The sequence below is a fragment of the Rattus norvegicus genome, chromosome 10, assembly GCF_021556685.1.
Source record: "Rattus norvegicus strain SHRSP/BbbUtx chromosome 10, alternate assembly SHRSP_T2T, whole genome shotgun sequence".
Lineage (NCBI taxonomy): Eukaryota > Metazoa > Chordata > Mammalia > Rodentia > Muridae > Rattus > Rattus norvegicus.
In genome coordinates, this window is record NC_141543.1 from 52,709,495 (window position 1) to 52,729,777 (window position 20,283).

The 20,283-nt window shown below is 41.4% G+C and overlaps 1 protein-coding gene across 9 annotated transcripts in view; it reads left to right on the forward strand.

Annotated features, from left to right (window-relative positions):
- Specc1 (sperm antigen with calponin homology and coiled-coil domains 1) overlaps positions 1-20,283 on the forward strand; it is a 274,496-nt gene that overhangs the window by 122,892 nt on the left and 131,321 nt on the right. For 2 of the 9 annotated variants that reach the window (XM_087571816.1, XM_087571819.1), the window contains exon 1: positions 2,279-2,494. In XM_087571816.1, the coding sequence (XP_087427942.1) occupies positions 2,455-2,494 (40 nt within the window). In that variant the 5' untranslated portion in view covers positions 2,279-2,454. 9 annotated transcript variants of the gene reach the window in all.

The window sequence follows — 20,283 nt, forward strand, 5'->3', positions numbered from 1 at the left end:
GCCCGTGTTAAATACACTGCCTTCCTGTTGGTCAGGTAGCAGCTCTCTTCCTCATCATACACATCCCCTGCCACAGTACTGCAATGCCATGTTCAAGTAACCCTTCTTTTAATAACGGCCTGAAAGCCCAGCAGTAGTGACACTGGTAATATAAATATGCCAAACGGGTATCATAGAGTGTTCCCCTTAAATAAAAAGGTGAACATTCTCAAGGACAGGGAAAAAAGGTCACACGGTACACTTGTAAAATATTGCCAGCCTCTAACTGTGCCCGCTTTATAAATAAAGTTTTATCAGAAGTGTACTGGAAGTGTGTGTGCTGGAAGAAATAGAGTATACATAGGACTGAGTACTATCTGCAGTTTCAGGCATTCACTAGGAGTTTCAAACGTCTCTCCTATGGTATCCCAATAGTGCTACTGTGCCCAGTGACCAGGCATGTCCTAGAAAGCCGTAAATAGAGGAGTGTATCTGCTGGTCTGGGTGTGATGAGAGCAGCTTCTCTGAATAGGAGGACTTTCAAGCCCAGGTCCAGGAGGTGAGTCATAGGGTCTATGCAAAATGAGTGTCTGGGGGAAGTCTGTTCCAGGACAAAGAAGCAGGAAGTACAAGACCACGGGGTAGTAGGGATCCGGTGAGTCTGGCCTCACGGCGGCTTTTACAAAATAGTCATTCTACATGACAGGATTTGCTTGATGTGAGAGGAATTGAAGTTGCTGACCTGAGTCACTGGAAGAAGGAAATTTTAAATTAGGGAGTTAAAGAAAGCACAAGAGACACATACATGTCTTTGGAAGAGAATCTAGACATTTCGTTTTGTTTTGGTAAAACCGGGTTGCATCTTAGGCCTTAAGAGCATTTGTCAAGAGATGGTGTGGAGAAGGCAATGAACTCACAAAAGCCTGCAGTTCAGAAGAGGGGGTTGGGCTGGACATACACTGATAGTATTTACAGACCACTGTACCGGTGAACTCATAGTACTGTGGCCTACACAAGATCAAGCCAGTCAGCATTCTAGCTTGGAGGGTGAAGGGCTGGTTCCCCAACTGAGAAAAAAGCTCTAGACAGGTGATGGCTTCAAGAGGAAGAAGAGTCATTTTCCCTAAGGGTGTGGCCCTTAAAGAAATGCTACAGTGGATGGACCACACCTAGAAGTATATGGGCAATATAAATTGGACTTGAAGGATTATTTTAAAAAAAGGACAAAAGAACAGTAGGAGGGAATACAGAGGGGCGGAGGAGTTGGTTGGAGGAGTTGGGGATGAGTATGATCAAAATACACTGAATGAAATTCTCAGAAAATTAATAAAAATAATAAACAACCAGTGTTCCCCAGAATGGGTAGTGCAGGCCTTTAATCATAGCCCTGGGGAGGCAGAAGCAAGCAGATCTCTGAGTTTGAGGGTAGCCTGGTTTATATAGAGAGTTTCAGGACAGCCGGGGTACATACAGAGACTCTGTCTCAAAACAACAACAACAGCAACAACTACCAACCAAACAACAAAGCAGTGCTTAGTGAGGCGGGGGAAAGAGCCTGTCATGCTCTTCGTGATTTTACTATTCTTCAGTATTGACGTTGTAAGATTTAGTTAGGTCTGGCAATTTCAACTGTAAGATGAAGGATGGACAGAGTCATTTCCATAAAACCATTTCTGACAACCACAGTTTCTGCTTCTGATTGGCGTGCACAGTATTATAAGCATTGGATCGTGGGCAGGACTCTGCCAGCTTGGTTTTTGCCTCGTTGAGAGTTGTTTGTTCCACATTCATTCATTCATTCGCCCTGTTTAAAAATATTAATTAAATGTCTGCCCTGTGTCAACGCTAGGTTTTTCTTGTCCAGAGAGATCTGATTTCTCATGTGCAAGACTTCATCTTTCCCATGGCACTTGGCTTCAGTGTTCCACAGTGGGGTTTTTCCAGCCTACCTTGTCCAGCTGTAGTTCTCAGCGTGGGCGGGTAGAGGAGGCCTGAAGTCGGTCATCTGACAAAGGGCCTGGAGAGGCTCTTTGGACACTCGGAACGGTATGCAGATGAGGGGGCGGGCCTCACTTGACAGACAGCAGGAATTGAGGCGAGAGGGCCGCAGGATGCAGATGAGAGGGGCGGGCCCCTACAGGCAGGCTTTGAGGAGCTCAGGGGGCGAGCCTCGTCTGACGGACTACAGGAGCTGAGCGGGGCGGGGCAAGGCAGTCAGGCGGGATGTAGATAAAGGGGGCGGGTAGTGAGGATTTCCCAGGGGGCGTGGTGAATGAAGATGAGGGGGCGGGGCTCGCCTGCGGGCGCGAGGAGCGGCTCTCTGGCCGCCGGGAACTGGAAAGCGCTCGGCTCTTTCTTTGACTGGAGTGGACCAGCGGACGCTACCGCCTCACCAGCGAGAGCGGGCGCGCGCTGCGGCACGGCAGCCACTCGGTCCGAGGCCGGCCAGCTGGCGGCCATCGGAATCTGCCGAACATGGGCAACCACTCAGCGAAGCTGGAGGAACCCGAGACAGGTCTGTGGGGTGCGGGTCGCGCCCCCTCACCGCTGCGCCCTTCCCCCACGGCGGCCCGCCTCGCAGGGGCTCGAGGCAAGGTGAACTTCCCGGGCCGTGAGTCTCCGCTCTGGAATGCGCTAATGGGGTTGTGAAATTACCTGTGCTCGCTGGGCGGCCGGCCGGGGCGGGGCAAGCGCTGCAGGCGGCGGGCTGGCCGGGGTCCTCCCTCGGCCGCCAGTCCCACCTCAAAAGCTAGGAGGGCATCTGAGATGAAAAGTGTGACTTGGGCAGTGCTTTTCTGGTTCTTTGTCCATTTCGCAGTGTGTCATTTGCAGAGCACACACTTTCTGGAGTCCCACAGAAGGTGGCGACCTGTCAGCTGATTTGTTACTCATGCTCAGACCTAGGACTAGATTGTGATTGTTCCTGACCCCAAATAATCTGTACCTACTCTAGGATGCCAGAAACTTCTCGGTTTATCAACTTTTTATTTGCTTGGAAACGAAGCGAGCTCTGTGGGGAGTGAGCTGGGTTCCAGTTTTCATCTTCTGGTTGCTCTGACTGGACAGGTTTAGATGCTGACCACCACCGGTGTATTCAAAACAACACCATTGTCACGTGAATTAAATGGTATTTAATTTAGCTGCAAAAATGGCATCCTGGCCTGTTGGAAAGATTGGTTGGCAGGTGACCAGTCAGAACTATTAAAATTTTTTTCAAAGTAGTAGTGATTTTTTTCAGACCAAGCCTTTTTTATTATCTAAAATATGCATCCCATTTGTTTAGCTTCTGACTTTGCCTGTGCATTCAATACTATTCCATCTTCTGCTCTTTAAGAAGGAACACACTCACTTTGTGCACATGGAACCTCCTTAGGCCCGGATAACCCGTTGACTGTTTTACACTTAGGTCTCACAACAGGAACCTTTCTGCCAGGTCCACAATTTCTGTGCTGATTTTGGTGCTATTCTGACCTTACCAGGGGTTCAAAATAGCTAAGTCTTGTCAGAGGCAGTATTGTAGGAAAACCCAAGTAGATGTGTCAAACATTCTGAGTGCCTCTAAGCAGCACCCCTGGAGAAGGAAAAGCAATCAAAGTAGTAGTAATTTTAAAGTGTTTAACTTGGAAGGCAGTTAGGCTCCCTCCTGTACCACCGAGGCCGAAGCTTTTAACTTGAGGACAGTATTGAGGCTCTGAGGTGAAGTGGCCTTTCCACTGACTTATGCTTTGAATCTGGAGCAGTGCTGCATGTATAACCCAAGTTATCTTAATCCTCATCCACATCCCCGCATTCACACCCTAGCGCCCTTGAGTCTGGACTGCTGCCATTGCCTTCCTGACGCTTGTGGTACATTGGCCTGTTAGACCAGCCATTACCCAAAACTCTGACAGCCACACTGGAATCTTAGGGGTAAAGAAAGAAAAATCTTAGGGGTGAGTTACTGTGTAGTGCACACAGCAGTTATCTGAGCTTGTTTGTACAGAATAACCAGCGAACGTAAAATAAGAATAATCTATTGTTTATGCTACTGAGAAAAGTTTGCATGAGCTGGCTTATTGATAAACTAGGTAAAGGGCATGTAAACTTTTTTTTTTCTTTTTTTTTGGAGCTGGGGACTGAACCCAGGGCCTTGTGCTTCCTAGGCAAGCGCTCTACCACTGAGCTAAATCCCCAACCTCTAATCCCCAACCCCTAAGGGCACGTAAACTTTAAAAAACACTTGCCAGTCCAAAAGAATTGTGAGAGACTGTTCATTTTTTTACTTAAAAAGTTAGAAGGAGACTGTCACTTTTGTTGATCAGTTGTTTGGTATTCCAGTTTCCAAATGCCCCTAACATTTTAAAGCTTTCTAAATGACTGAAAAGATCAAAAGATATGTGTATGCCCGTGGCTTATTTTATCTTAATAGTCATGTGGCTCTGGTGGACCTCAGGGCTTTCTTGGCACATGCTAAGCACATGCTCTACCAATGCGCCCTATCCCTAGCCCTTTGTTGTGGGTTTTCAGAGTGAGTATAATTTCAGAATGGGAATGAATGTATCCTGACTTGCTGCAAGTAAAGAGACTTGATTGGAAATCCTGGTAAAGGATTTAAATATTGAACTCTGGGTTGAAAGGATGGATGAGTATGATTCTAAGAATGCCTTCATGAAGTGCTGTGAAATCTCATCTTACCAGTGAGATTCTAGAAAGTAGAGTTCTTCTGTCCAGGATGAATGTGCAATTGTTGGTGCATTGAACAAGTACTTCTGCAAAGATGAGGGTAGTGGTTAGACGGACTAGGAGGCCAGAAGAGGCAAGAATACCTAAGTCTGAATCATGAAGTTCCTCTACTGTGTTAATTGTATCCTTTGGGAGCTGACACACAGGAATGCATGAGGTTTATTACAGGAAGTAAGACCAAAGAAAGAGGAAGCAGAATTGATGAGGGCAAACCCTCTGATCGTGAATGCAGTTACAGGAGAGCGTCAAAGTCATGCCGATCTGATGAAGTCTTGGCCTATAGATGGGTTATATAGCAAAGCTGACCACTGAAAGAAATTTTAATCTTTCTACCCACCAGTCCCCAGTCTTTCTGCTGTGGGTGGTCATTGGCTGAAAGCTGCTGTGGGGCTGGGGATGTACTTTTAAGGTCAAATCCAGGTGGAATCCTAGGATCCTGGGGGCATCTGAATGATGTGTTCTTTTTCAATTAGAGATTTTAGTGATGTCCCTTTAGGGCTATCTGGCAACAGTACCTCAGATGTTTGGACAAGGACGTTCTGTTTAAAGGGGAAACGAGGGTGAGATGGCTCAGTGGATAAAAGTGCTACATACCAAGTCTTACTAACTTTTGAATTCAATCCCCAGAATCCACATGGAGGAAGGAAAGAACTAGTTTATGCACTTTGTCTTCTGATCTCCTTTGCACTACACACAAGTAAACAAATAAATGTAATAAAGAGGAAATGAATGGTGTTTCTCCTCCTCTCAGATCCCTTCTGAGACTTGATAGGGCTGGTTGTATAGCCTGTTCTTCAGGTGATGCTCTTAACCCTTTTTGGAGGACCCAAGCTCTTAGTGGAAGCAAGGTTCTCCCATTACTGTGGTTTTCTGAGTTAGTTCATCGTGACTTTCTGCAATAGCAGGATGGTAAAGAAAAACGATCAGGTTAAAGACAGAAGTTCCATGTTTAAGGGCAGTTATAATTAAAAGAGAATGTGAAGGCTACATCTCTTACTTGCTACAGGGTCTAGTTAACAGCCCTTCAGTTTCTAGGCAGGTTGTCACAGCCTGTATACTGTTTAAAGGCATCTGGATAAGTCAGTGGACAAGCCTAGCCAGCTTCTAGATGTATTGACCCAGAGGGAAGGGTGAAATTTTATAATGCTGCTTAGAAAGTGAGCTGAGAACTTCAGATCCTGGCACTTGCTGCTTCTGGGTTTTTTTGCAGTGCTGAGGATCAAGCCTAGGGTTTTGTTTATGATAAGTACTACCAACTAAGCTCATCCCAGGCCCATCTATCTCATCATTCTGTCTGCATGCATGCATGCCTCCCTCCTTCCCTCCCTCCCTCCCTCTCTCCCTCCCTCCCTCCCTTCTTTCCTTCCAGGTCTCTCTATTTATTTAGATAGCCCAGCTGTCCTTGAACTCACCATGTAGACCAGTTTGGCCTTGAACACAACAGATATTTACCTGCTCTGCCTCCTTAATGCTGGGATTAAGCATGTGTACTACTGTGCCTGGTTCCATTTTAGTTCTTGATATAAGTCAAAGGCATTATGGTTATCTGTACAAGACTACAAAATATTTTTATCTTTACTGTTTTTGATTAACTTTCATGGTTCACCACTAATCCTTGCTGTGAAAGCAGAGGAACTAAATGCATTTTCACTGTCAGATCTCTCATGCCGCATCTGTAAGTCATATATAAATTGTTATTCCACTACATAACAATTCCAGACCAGCCAAGGCCACATAGTGATACCCTGCCTAAAAGAAAAAAATCTAAATACATTGTTAGTATCAAAACATATATGTTATTATATATACCATATACCTGTAAAAAATTATGCTTTTTATACTAAACTTTTTAATAAACTTGATATATTTTTGAAAACCTAAGGGGTAAAGTATGTGGTTGAGTGGAAGAGCATATGCTTGGAACTCATAGAGATCCACCTGTTTCTGTCTCCCTTTCTGCACAAGGGAGACTTGTACCATTTTTCCCTGCCTATCCTGGTCATCTCCCTCATTCACATCTGTGTCTCACTTGACTAATTTGTACTTCTTTTGCATTTACACTGTCCAGATATCTTCCCACCTAATTCCAAAGACCTTTGACTGGACACATGGCCCATTCTTTGTATATTTTCTATATCTTTAAGTCAGTATCTTTCTTCATAGTAAAGCAAATGCAGCTTTTTTATTTAGCCATAGTTCTCTCTTGACTTTATCTGAGTTATAAGGTCATTCTACTGAAATAATAGAAACAGTCAGTTAATGACACAGGGCATAAAATTCCTCAAATGAGAGGGGACACCTTTCATACTGGTAAGATCATAATCCCAACCTAGTACACTAAGTGACAAAACACTGGAAGAATTCAACCATGTGTCATACACAAGCCATTTTTCCAGAATGTTCACAGAATGGTTAATGTTGACCTGTTCTAAATACAGAAAGAAAGTATCATTAGAGTCGTTAAGGGAATTTTTACTTCCACCTTATGACCACAGTGTAATAAAACGATAAATAATAAAAGTTGAATTTTTAAAAACATTTGGGAATTTGACTCAATAGGAATTTAAAACTATTTTTACAGATCATTCAAGGAAATAATTGAAATACTGATGAAGTTACAAACAGTAGGCAGATCTATTCTTTAGGAAGGTTTTGTTATCAAGTAAAAAAGAGTGGAAATGAGTAAAGTCAGTGCTAGATGAGAAGGAGCAGAAACAGACTGCAGAGCAGGCTTGGACCTGTGTCCTAGCTAATGGGGAAGGCTGAGCAGGGAGGACTGCTTAGCCTGGGAATTGTAAGCCAGGCTGGACAACAGAAAAAAGACTCTTTTTTTGCTTTTCTCCGTCCTTAATATGGAGATGGATAGCACTTTGTGTTTGTTGAATACATGTGAAAGAACAGAAGAGAAAACAACTGAGTGGGGCAATGTAGAAGTGAGTCTTTATTAAAATAACAAAGTAGATAAAACTACAGCATGAGATTCATCCAGAATAAATACCCCCAGATTGACTTATAAGAACACATGGGAGCAGGGGTCAGTCAGTGACATGCTTACTGAGCAAGCACGAGAACCTGACTTTAGATTCCCAGCACCCAAACACAAAAGCTGGCTTCAGCAGCTTGTGCCTATAGTCCCAGCACCAGGGAAACATATCTATCTATCTATCTATCATCTATCTATCTATCTATCTATCTATCTATCTATCTATCTATCTATCTATCCATCCATCCATCCATCCATCCATCCATCCATCCATCCATCTATCTGGAAGGTCTCCGACTTGCTGGCCAGTCAGTCTAGCCAAATTCACAAGCTATAAGAAGAGACCCTGTCTCAAAAAGCAGTGTCCAAAGGGGAGATTATTTTTTCAAGCACAAGGTCACTTTGACCTTTGGCCTAAACACACACATGTACAACACACACAGCATTCACGTTATAAGGAATGTTGTTAAGATAGAGTAAAAACTAAAAATAGATTTCGATAAAATTAAGAAGTAGCAAAATCAATTTATAAAGACAAGAAACAGGCCTGGGAGTACAGCTCAGTGATAAAGTCACAGCATATGTGAGGTGCTGGTTAGATCTTTCTGAGAGAAGGGGGAAGTGAAAGAGATGGGAGAAGAGAAATTAAATATTAGGACAGACAATGAATCTTGAAGGATATCAAAATTTAAAATATCCTGAGCCCAGATGGTTTTATAGGTAAGTCTTTTTACTTGTGAGGAAGATGTAATTTTTCTATGCTATTTAGATAGTGTGGTACATTTCCTAAAGATGGTTGTCTTTCAGAGGAGGCAAGTAATGATTTGATATATATGTAAATTATTTCTTATTTGGCAATGAACAGAAAAATTATAATGGTCATCAAATCTATGTCTGATGTTTAAGTCCAGATCAGGCAAAAAAAAAAAAAAAAAAAAAAAAAAGGAACGAAAGAAAAGAGCTAATCTGTCTTTCCTGTTATGGACTCTTAATGCCCTGGAGCCATAAACTAAAATAAATTCTTTCTTCTTTAAATTAATTTTGGTCATGGTATTTTATCACAGCAGCAGAAAAGTAACTAATATATATTCTAACTCAAAGAAGAGTTTGAATTTTGCCTTTTAGATATGTAGTCTGGATATTTATATTTTCGGTTATAAGCCTAACCCTGTCTGGATATTTGTAATCCATTGAATTGTTTTACTCTTTCTTTGGAGATTTATTACTTTATGAATTGGAATATTTTGCCTACATGTATAAATATGTATACCACATGTGTATCTGGTGCACTTGGAAGTCAGAAGAGGACGTTGGAGCCCCTGGAACTGGAGTTACTAACATTTGTGAGCCACCATTTGGGTTCTGGGAAGTAAACCAGGTTCTTCTGTAAGAGCAATGAGCCAACTCTTCAGCCCCAAATTATATTACTTTAAGAACTTTTCCCCGTGGCTCTAGTTAAATCAGAGTGGTTTACACAGCACTGCTGATGCCTGTGAAAACGTGTGCAGGGCTCTGTGGATCCTCTTGAAGGCTACTATGACAGTGCTTCTCCCAGAGTACTCTCTAGCTAGTTCAGCCTCTTGTTGGTCTACTACCTCCCTATGGCCACCTTCCTACCTTCACATTCAACATCTACTTCCCAAGGAAGTTGAGTTCCCAGTTTCTCTGCATAGTCCTTTGGGTAGAACTCAAATGAATTCAGGGCAACTCTCTCTCATATTTCTAGGAGAAATATGAATTTTCAGGAAGTGGTAGGTTTAAGGTAGTTTTATGTCATTGGGAAAATGTTTAAAATGGGGTTTTAAACTGTTTTAATATTATGAATTTCATAAAAGCTTGTACACAGTAGGTTTTTCTTATTTCAGCACAAGTAATCTGCCCATGGTTCTCTCCTCCTTGTCAGAGAATGCCTGTTTCCCTGAGTTTTGGTAACTGCTGGTCATAGATGCTCCTTTGTCAGTAGTTTCCTCTGTTCAATTTCTTACTTAATCCTCTTACTTAAGAACAATGAGGGAGGGTGTGTGTTTTGAGACAGGGTCTCATTCTTGTATCCCTGGTAGTCTGTTCTTACTGTATAGACCAAGATGGCCTTGGGCAAACCTACTGCCTCAGCCTAGGATTATGGGCATTTACTGTAATGCCCAGCACAGTTAGTCCTTGTTCCTCCTCATTTCCATCTGTTGTCCCAAATGTAGCCTCATTGTTGATAAATGTTAACAATTAGAGCTTATGATAAACCTGGAAAATTAAAGTCACAAATTTGACCTGAAGCTATAGTCAGTAAAGAACTAGTGCCAATGACCTCTAAAGCCCTTGAAAATCCTCTTATGTTGGCACATAAAACATCATCTCTTTTCTCTAATGGGTCCTGTGTTTCTTCCTAATATTTATAGCCATTTTTGAAAAAAAAATCTTGGAAGTTAAATCTATCAGCAGTTTAACCTTCTGATCTCAAAATAGATAAAACAAAGAGACTATTCACAGTGGTCATAAAAGATTTAGGAAACTATCTGTTGATGATTGTATTCTGGTCTCTCCTTTTCCTTCAATCTAAAAACATGGTGTGTCAAAGTTTCATGGAATTATATGCTTACAAAATGGACCTCAGACTAATAAAGAAATGTCTCTTTGTAGGTAAACAAAAGTATTTGTGGGAAAGATACATGTCTCTATGTATTTATAGATGTTGTTTTGTGGTTGTGTGTGTGAGCATGTGTGCATACACATGTGCCTGCCACTCACCACTTCCTTGGCTTGTTAATTTTGGGGGGCATTCCAGTTCCTATGCCTTATGCTTTGGATGGATTTCCTTTGTGTATGTGTGCCTGCACGTGTGTATGTGCACAGGTGGCCTGCAGAGATCAGAAGAGGGCATCAGATCCTTTGGAACTGGAGTTGCAGAAGTTGTAGCTTTCTGATGTGGGTGCTTGGAGTATTTATTAAGTTAAAACATCTATATCATTGTGGGATCCAGAACTTTGTGGTTTGTAAAACAGTCCTTCAAGTATTGCAAGATCTCTTTCTCATTCACTATTTTTTTTCATTCCTTTAGGTCATTTGTTTGTTTGTTTTTGAGGAGGGTTTCTCTGTGTCCTGGAACTCTATTTCTAGACCAGGCTGGCCTTGAACTCACAGAGATCTGTCTATCTCTGCCCCTCGAGTGCTAGAATTAAAGCTGTGCACCACCATGCCCAGCTAGGCTCATCATTATTAATGCTAATTCTGCCATTGATCTTGAGTTTGATGCTCAACAGCCTCCTGAAGCCTGAAGTCAGCCCTTATTGCTTGTCAGCATTCTGGCCCTTCCTCACCTCTCTCTCACCTTCTGCTTCTGATTTTTCCTGGTGCCTGGAAGCTGTGACAAACCTGCCAGACTATGTATATACCAGTTGTTGCTTCTCCTGTTTATAAACAATAGAGGGCTGGGGTCCACCTCAGTAGACGAGTGCTCATCTAGCTAGTTGCTAAAATTCCTTTCCAGGGGGAAACATAAGCAAAGTATTTTCCTTCTCCTAAAGCTAAGGGCCCAATGACAAACTGAAGCACAATTCTGCTGATGTTCACTCAGAGAAACTAATAGAACAAAGGTGAGGGGATACTTGTAGGCGTGTGGGTGTTCCTTCCCACAACAGACCACACTTGGAAAAGCTCTTTTCCCTATCAGCCACATAGCTGGAACCTCCCTCTCCTAAGCCAGTACTCAAACACATATGCAGTTACGGCTGAGTTGTGTACAGCAGGTAGTAGGGAAATGCTGGATATGCAGAAAGGTAACCTTTCTGCCCCTCAATGAGGAGAAGTAAACACATCAAGCCCAGCTGAGATAATCCATTTACAAGGGGTGCAGTTGAATTCCCCAAGATGGCAGTTATTTGACTTAGAGACACTTAAAAAAAGCACTGTGAGGCTCTGCCCTAGCCCTAGTACCACAGTAAAAACATATATAGACAAAAAGGCGTAATGTTAGGGCACAGACTTTTTAGCTTTCCTAAAGATCTTTTCCTGTCCCTGGCTTGGACTAGCTTATGTCTGACAGAGTTATTGTACATTTGCCTGGTACAGGTGCCATTCTTGTCTTAGCATCAAGGGAAGATATTTGGGCTGCCAATCTGTCAGGCCATATTGTATTTCTCATCTCTGGGATCTTGAATGTTTCCTCAGCAACTTTTTATAGCTGATTGCTCCACATGTTGACCATTCCCATTTTTCTCCAGGAGGCACACTAAAAACATTTATTCTTAAGAGGCAACTGGGCAGCCAGATATAGTGGGGGACACCTTCAATCCCAACACCCAGGAGGTGGGCACAGGTGAGTCTATGTGAATTTGAGGCAAGCCCAGTCTACATAGTGAGTTCTAAAACAGCCACAGCTACATAGTGAGACCCTGTCTCAGGGGAAAGGAAAAAAAAGAAGCAACCAGGTGCTATGTAAGGAGGAGAGAGAGTTCAGAGAGTGCTTAGGCTAGGATTCACAGGAAGACTTAACAGTATGATGGCTCTCATGGTCCCTGGAGGAATTTTCTGCTCACCACCCCTCAAGGCTGTAAGAGTTCTGTGTTTGAAAAGTGGAATGTGGGTTAGCCTGAGGAGATGAATACTGGAAGAGACTTCTGGTGAGGCGGGATAAGAAATAGATTCAACTGAATAAACAAATTCTGTTTTCTCTAGGCATAGGTTGGATGAATAGCTAAAATCCTAGACTCAGACACTCCCTGCTCATTTCTTCTTCCTTCAACTTGATGAGTTTTCATGTTGATAAAAACAAAGACCTGAGCCACACTTACACTTTACAGATCCTAAAGACCCTTCTTATGTTCAGAGGTGTATGATTATGTTGTATGCTTTGGGGAGTCCAGATTCTAAAGCATTTTGAACTTCTACATAGAACTGTTGCATCCACATCACAGCCCTCTGACAATTGCAGGCCAGAAAGGGAAACTTCCAAATAAGGTTCTATGAGTCTGGGGAACAAAAGGGAAACAATAACTAAAAAGCAAGTCTAGCCTTTGCCCTGGAATGAAAAGAATGCAGTCTGTTGGTTGACCTAAAGGTTTCTGTTTTATTTCATATTTAGGTGCAGTGGTCAGCTCTGACCATGTTTTCCAAAGACATTTGTTTCTTTTAAGACTTTAAAATGTTTGCACAATGTTACAATGATTGTATTATCTTTGCAGGGTTCTGTTCAGCTTTACTTATAAAGCTAATTGTGTATGTATGAAATGCTGGGAAACTAAATTCAGAGAAATTAATCAAGGTTCACAAATGACCGTGGGGGACATTCGGTTTATGCTTATATCTAATAGAAGCACAAACATTGCAAGGTCATTGCATGGCGTTCTGGACATCTAAACATAAAAGAATGGTAATGCTAGCCATTTGATTCACTGATAATAGGCACACTGCCATTTTAAACTGTGATTCTCAGGATTATACCCCAAGAATGGGAAAATGCTCTACAGATAAATGAACAGGGTGTTTTCCCTGCTGAGCCACCCTGAAGGTGCACAGTTGAATTTTTGGCTTCTGATTTAAAGCCTAAAAAAGGAGCAGGGGCTCAGTGGTTGAACACATGTAGCAGATGTATGGTCCTAGATTTGATCCCTAGCACTGCAACAAGTAAAATAAATAAGGTTAATACAGGAATTGAATGTTAATTAAAGATGGGCTTTCTTTTCTTTCTTTCTTTTTTTTTTTTTTTAAGATTTATTTATTATATAAGTACACTTGTAGCTGTTTTCAGACACACCAGAAGAGGGCACCAGATCTCATTACAGATGGTTGTGAGCCACCATGTGGTTGCTGGGATTTGAACCCAGGACCTCTGGAAGAGCAGTCAGTGCTCTTAACCACTCCAACCCGGGCTTTATTTTCTTAATGACTAATTTATTTTATTTTATATGTATGAGTATTTTGTTTGCATATGTGTCTATGAACCATGTTTGTGCCTGTTGCCCACAGAAGTCAGACAAGGGCATCAGAACCCCTGGAAGTAGAGTAGTGGATAGTTGTAAGCCACACCATGTGTGTGTCTGGGGATCGAATCCAGATTCTTTGCAAGAGCAAAAAGTACTTTTAACCTCCGAGTGTTCTTACCAGCCCCCAAAGATTAGGTTTCAAGAAATAAAACAATGTAATAAATATATCATGAATATATATTGAGGTTATAATTGATGGTTCTAGTTGCTGTCTGGGGAAATAGGTCCTGAGCTTCCTACTGTCACTGTGGGAATAGCATATGTGTGTTGGTGAAGGAAGCATAGTACTGAGATGGGGTACTTAGCCACCGTGTCTCCAAAGAACTCAAGTCAGGATAGCCCTTCACAGTGTCCCACATGGGGTCCAGATGTTCAGTTCAGACTCTTCTCCTTCCATCTCCAACTGTATAACTCAGGAACGTCTAGGAGAATTTGCCTTTTCTAGCAGTCATTTTCATTGTTCCCTTTATGGATTCTGATAACCTCAAAACAAATTATTTTGTCTTTCCAGTATTTCCTTTTTCGTTTGCTCTCAGGAAGTTGGTTTCATGGCTGTGTGGCTTGGCTGACTTGGGAGGTCAGGCCTGGGTCTCATTCTCTTCCACTGCTTGCTGTAGACCTCACTGGGGCTTGTTTCCTTGGACCTCATCTAGCCACCTCTTTTGTGCAGATGGCAGGGTGGGGAGTGTTGGGGTCCAGGAATTGCCTCACAAACTACATGAACAGGAATAGTTTATTGAACACATACCCCAGGATTAGTCAACCAGGGCCACGGTCCAGATTCAGGAACTAAACCATGACATTGAGTTAAGATTTTACCACAAATATCTGTGTTATTTCACCAATCAGGAATTAGGGATGGGGGTTTCCTTAGGAACATGTCTTTGTTGTATACTTATCCTGCTCCCATTGGTTGTGATATTCAGCTGTGGCAGGGGACTTGCCTTGTCTAATATTAGTGCCCTGTCTTGTCTACCAGGATAGGACTTGTCTAACATTCATGTCTTAACTTGACAATCAGGATTTCAGTTACCCACATACATGTCTCTTTCTGCCAAGTAGGATGTCAGTTCCCAGGGAGGTTTTGGGAACTTAAACTTTACTAAACCACTACCCAAAATGAAAGTCTTATTTCAAATAGTTTATTATATTGGAGTCCATCCCAGGGGCAACTTATAGAGGCAAATACCATAAAAGCTTATACATAGATGAGATGCAGGAAGTGCTGTTGGGTGGTTGGTTCGGGTCCATGCTTTTTGTGGGTAACTATACAAAACAGTTCTACTGACTTCTATCATAATTGGTTCCCAAGTGCACAGAACATAACAGAATATGTAATCAATCTTGACATTAGAAAGTTTCCTAGTAACTGCGGAAACATTTGAGAAAGTTTCTTTATAATGACAGGCGAGCCAGGTAACTGTTATCTAGACCTTAACATTCCATGTAGGCCTTAATATTTTATTTAGGTCCTAACAGGGAGACCATGACATAGCTTGCTTTACAGAGGGCTAAATACCTTAAGTGTCCCTTGAGTCCTTCTGCCCAATAAGTTGTGAAGAGAGTGCTTCTGTCTCTTCTATGACTCACTCACCATGGTCTTACCACATTTAGTCTGAGGCCCATAAATGGGACCTAGTCATTCCTCAGCTCCTGGTTCTGATAACTTTCAAAATGCCTTACCTCCTTCACTCAGAGACCACTTGCTCCAAGCCAGTACAGTGCCATTTGATGATATGTCTAGGCGTCAATCTCTTGATTACTTTTGTCTGGTACTAATCTATGACCCTTTTAAAGTTTAGCACTTTCTTCATCTTGAGCTTTTTTCTCCTATTGCCTTTTCTTCCCTGCATGTGAATCTGGCTTTTCCTGTACTTAGAAGAAGCTGATCTTTTCAGTCATATTTTAAATTAAGAATAGTTTTATTTCTCAGAATTATTTTAGGGAGACTCTGAGTGAATGTATCCTGTTGGCTAACTGGATTTTTCCATAGTGTTCAATATTGCAGGTGATCGATAGTTTGCATCCTTTGTCAAGTTTCCATTGTTAGTCAGGTTTCCATTACTATCACGGTAAGCTTATAAAGAGGAAAGATTGGTTTTACTTCATAGCGTCCATGATCATTTGGCCTGATTGCTTTTGGGCCTGTGATGAGGCTGCATTTTATTATGGGAACGCATGGCAGAGCAAAGACAACCATAGCTGGTTGTGAAGGAGGGGAAAAGAGGAAGAAACAAGTATCTCATGGTGACCTTTAAGGCCAAGTCCTCAGTGACCTAAAGGTCTGTCACTAGCTTTTGTCACTTAAAATTCCATACCTTTCTAGTAGTGTCAGATAAGGAACTAAGTCTTTAACCCATGAGACTTTAGGGGACCAGTGTATCCAATTATAGCAAGTGTGAAACAGCCCTTCTGAAAGACTGTATCCCAGATAGCTGAGTATTTTGGAGCCATCATGGTTTTGCATCTTGAGATTAAGTGCTGTTACATGCTTTTTGTTGCTTTCCTTCCCCCAGCAGCAGTCCTGAGCTGGAGATTCAGTGAAGAGAGTTTTACAGCTTCAGGGACTTACTTCCGCCCTGCCAGGCTCAGACCCTGCTGCAGGCTGTGTACTAAAGGCCAAGGATTTGGGGCAGAGGTGTGAGTTGTCTGTATAGAGGGAGAGACCTCAAATGCATGGTAAGCCTAAGGCTGTGAGCTTTCCTTCTTTATCACATCATGGAATTTGAATTCAGATATGATTTCCAAAACTCAGGAGACAGTGGCACTGAACATCAAGAGCATTAATTAATTTGATAAAATCAGTCTTTTAAAAACTACAGTCAAGGGGCTGGAGAGATGGCTCAGTGCACTGGCTGCTGGAGGAATCGGGTTGGGTTCCCAGCACCTAGATTACAGCTTCCAGTTGTCTGTAACTCCAGCTGCAGGTGATCTGTGCATATGGTACACTTACATACATGCAGACAAAAACTCATACACGTACAATAAATCTTAAAAAAGATTACATTCAGCCTCTTTAACTTATATTGATGGACAAATTCCTGTGAATCCTCCAATACGTAAGCACTTATTTCTTACTAGTTAAGAGAATATTTATGGATTATTGTTATTATTCTTGGATATTATTCTTGGAGTATTATCCTGACTTCCTTATTTACTGAAGGGTCTTGGACTAGTTACATAATTTCTTGCTTTATTTTCTTCTTCTTATACGAGTTTCTAGAACAATGCAAGTTCGTATATTCTCAACAGATATTTGAAGAAATTAACAGTAAGTGTTGAAGTTGCACACATTCTTCTTTTTTTCTTGTGTCTGCTTTCCCTTGATTTCCATCATTTCAGTTATTTTCTTTGATATGGACACTCTGACTCTCATGAGATATTACCATGGTTTTGCTTCCATGTTTCTTCCTTTGCTGTTGTAAAGTACTATTGATATGATAAAGGAATGTATTTGTTTCCTGTTGACACTGACAAACTACCATAGTTAGTGGGTCTAAACACACATTTATCACTTCCCTTGTACATTGTAGCTGATCTATGTGGGTTCTTTCTTCCATCTGTCTCCACCCTTTCAACTCCTTAACACTAGCTAGGAGAGAAAGGGATCCCTGAATCTATTTTCTTTTTGTTTCTTCTTCAACCATGACTACTATTAAACAACAAACAAACCTCCCAAATGACCAACCATGCTCACTAGGGCCCTAACTTTTAAATACCCTCTGAGAACTTCCCAGAATTCCAAATGTTACATAATCACAGGAACTATCTGCAGCTAACAAAACCACACCTCTGCTAGAGCATGAAGCAAATCATAGTCAGCTGCTAGGGATAATCTGAAGCAGCCCCATATCCTTCATCTGGTATTCAAATGGAACCTGTTCTTAATAATATTTATGTGTTTTTAAAAGAAACTAAAATTCTCTTTATAGTACATCACTCCGTCCTCTGGTTTTGTCACAGCTCTTCACTGTCTTTGTCACTTGATATAAAAAACCCATATAGTAACACTGAACGCATCAGATAATATATAGTCTCCATACAACAGTATAGTCTCCATCTTAACCACATCCTAAACATACTTGCTTCTCATGTTGGACAGTGAGTTATAGACACCCTTAGAGAACCACTGCTCAGTGTACCACAGGGAGGAGCATTGTAAGCCTGATTAAAGCCTAGAGTAGGTGGTCCCTCCATAGAGGAGTAGACCCAGAATCAGGCAGTTATTTCTTCCCACAGTGTTGGGAAAAGTTACATAGGAGTTGAGGTCTTCAAACCGAGTGCTGAAGTCTGGAAAGGTGTTTGTTGGGGAGTAGGCAGATAATTCTTACCAAGATGTAAAGTGGTGAAAGATTCCAGAAAATTTGAGGAGCAAGTAGGTCTAGGGTTTTGGAGACAAAATGTCACTATGTGCTCTATGCCGGACTCACTCACAAACCTCTTGAATGATAGGATTATGGGTTTGTGTCACCACTTTTTTGCAGGAGTAGTTAAATCTTTAATGTTGCTGGGACATAGGGTATTTTGAGAGGGAATGGTATGCTGTTACAAGATGTTTGAAGCTGTCTCTAGTTAGGGTGTTGCTCAGTCTTTAGCACACACCTTTAATCCCTCTGGTTGGAGTACAGACACACCCTCAGTACTCAGCTTTAATCTGAAACAATGCAAGTAAAGTTAGTTTGTAGAAGGAAACAGCCATGTTTGAAAGGGATGTCTAATCACTGTTTGAAAATGGCAGAAAGGGGCTGGGGATTTAGCTCAGTGGTAGAGCGCTTACCTAGGAAGCACAAGGCCCTGGGTTCGGTCCCCAGCTCCGAAAAAAAGAACCAAAAAAAAAAAAAAAAAAAAAAGAAAGAAAATGGCAGAAAAAGTGATGAATCAGAGAAGATTTTACAGATTAGGATATGCCCAACTCTGACTAGGAGAGGAAAGGGAAGTCACTTGAGAGACAGACAGTACAGGAAGAAGAGTACAGGAATACAGTACAGTTTGTGGAGAGCAGTGCAGTAGAGTTGAGAGGGAAAGTAGACCAGCACAGGGAGGGAGAGGGAGGCAGTTTTACAGAGACAGATAGAAGAGAGAACAAGCCAGAGAATGAAGAGTTAGAAGATTAGAAAAGATAGCTAGAGTTAGTTTGAGGCTAAACAGAACACAGGAGAAGCCTAGAGAAGCCAGATTGAGTCAGTTATTGTGGAGAGGAGTTTTTTTTTTTTTTTCTTTTTTTCAGAGCTGGGGAGTGGAGAGGAGTTTTGAGCCACAACATCTGAGGTGACCACCTAACTAGAGATCAGAAAGAGCTAGAAAGAGTGACACTATTCAGAAGTAAGTCTGAGGCTGAAAACATTCTAGGCCTAGATTAGATTATATAGAGGGTAGAAGCTTCCAGGTCTAGGCCTAGTTTAGCAGATGGAGGCTGTTCCAAGACAACATTTACTACAGAAGAATAAAAGTTACTCTTTCAGAAAGCAAGGAAATTTATAAGTTAAAACGGGAAGGTGTCGTGATAAAAGATTTAAAATCACTGCTGTGAAGAGAGGCAGAACAGTGAAATTACTTGAGTGAGTTTTTAATGTTTTTGTCTGATGATATAAGCAATACATTTTCATTATCTAGAAAATGAAGAAACTAAAATAAAACTCATAATCCTGCCACCCAGAATAATGACCTGATGTTTCTATGCATTTCTATTTTATATAGACAGATATATATATGTGTGTGTGTATATATGTGTGTGTATATATATATATATATATATATATATATATATATATATATAAACACTTTTACATAATTAAACCACACTTGTAACAGAAGACATGGCTCAGTGGGTAAGAACACTTAACTGTTCTTACAGAAGACTGAGGTTGAAGGGTTGGGGATTTAGCTCAGTGGTAGAGTGCTTGCCTAGCACGCACAAGGCCCTGGGTTCGGTCCCCAGCTCTGGGGAAAAAAAAAAAAAAAAAAAAAAAAAGAAGACTGAGGTTGAATTCCCAGCATCCATATGGTAGCTCACAACTGCCCATAGCACCAGTTCCACCTGGTGGCACCTTCTTCTTGCATTTGGGTAAGACACTCAAAACATAAAAATAAGCAGATTATAATATATATGTGTGTGTATGTGTATATATAATACATATATAAATATATACACACATACACATGCTGTATATTCAAATTCAATTTTTTAGCTGGAATAGTATATCATAACATTTCTTTTTGTAAATACTCCCGGATATTCTTAGCACCTCCATATCATTCTAGTGTATATAATAATATCACAGTGTAGTCCTTCTAGTGTTAGATCTAATGTGTCCTTTTATTTTAAATAATACTAATGCAGAAAATGTGCGTACATGTTTAAATATTTCTTTGGGGATAGAAGTGTCTCCTTTTATTATTTTCAGAGACCAAAGACTAGACAAGCATTTCCCTGCATCTAGGAGAAGAAGAGTTCACGAGGAAGTTCATTCATTTCAAGAATGGAAACTTCTGACTCTTCCTCTGTGTGAGGATTTATTTGGATACCACAGACCAAAGGCATATTTAGCAAAGAAACAGTATAGTTCACTTTAAGGGGGAAGGCAGGAGGGTTTGGAAGAGTGGGATGGCATTGGAATTCTCATG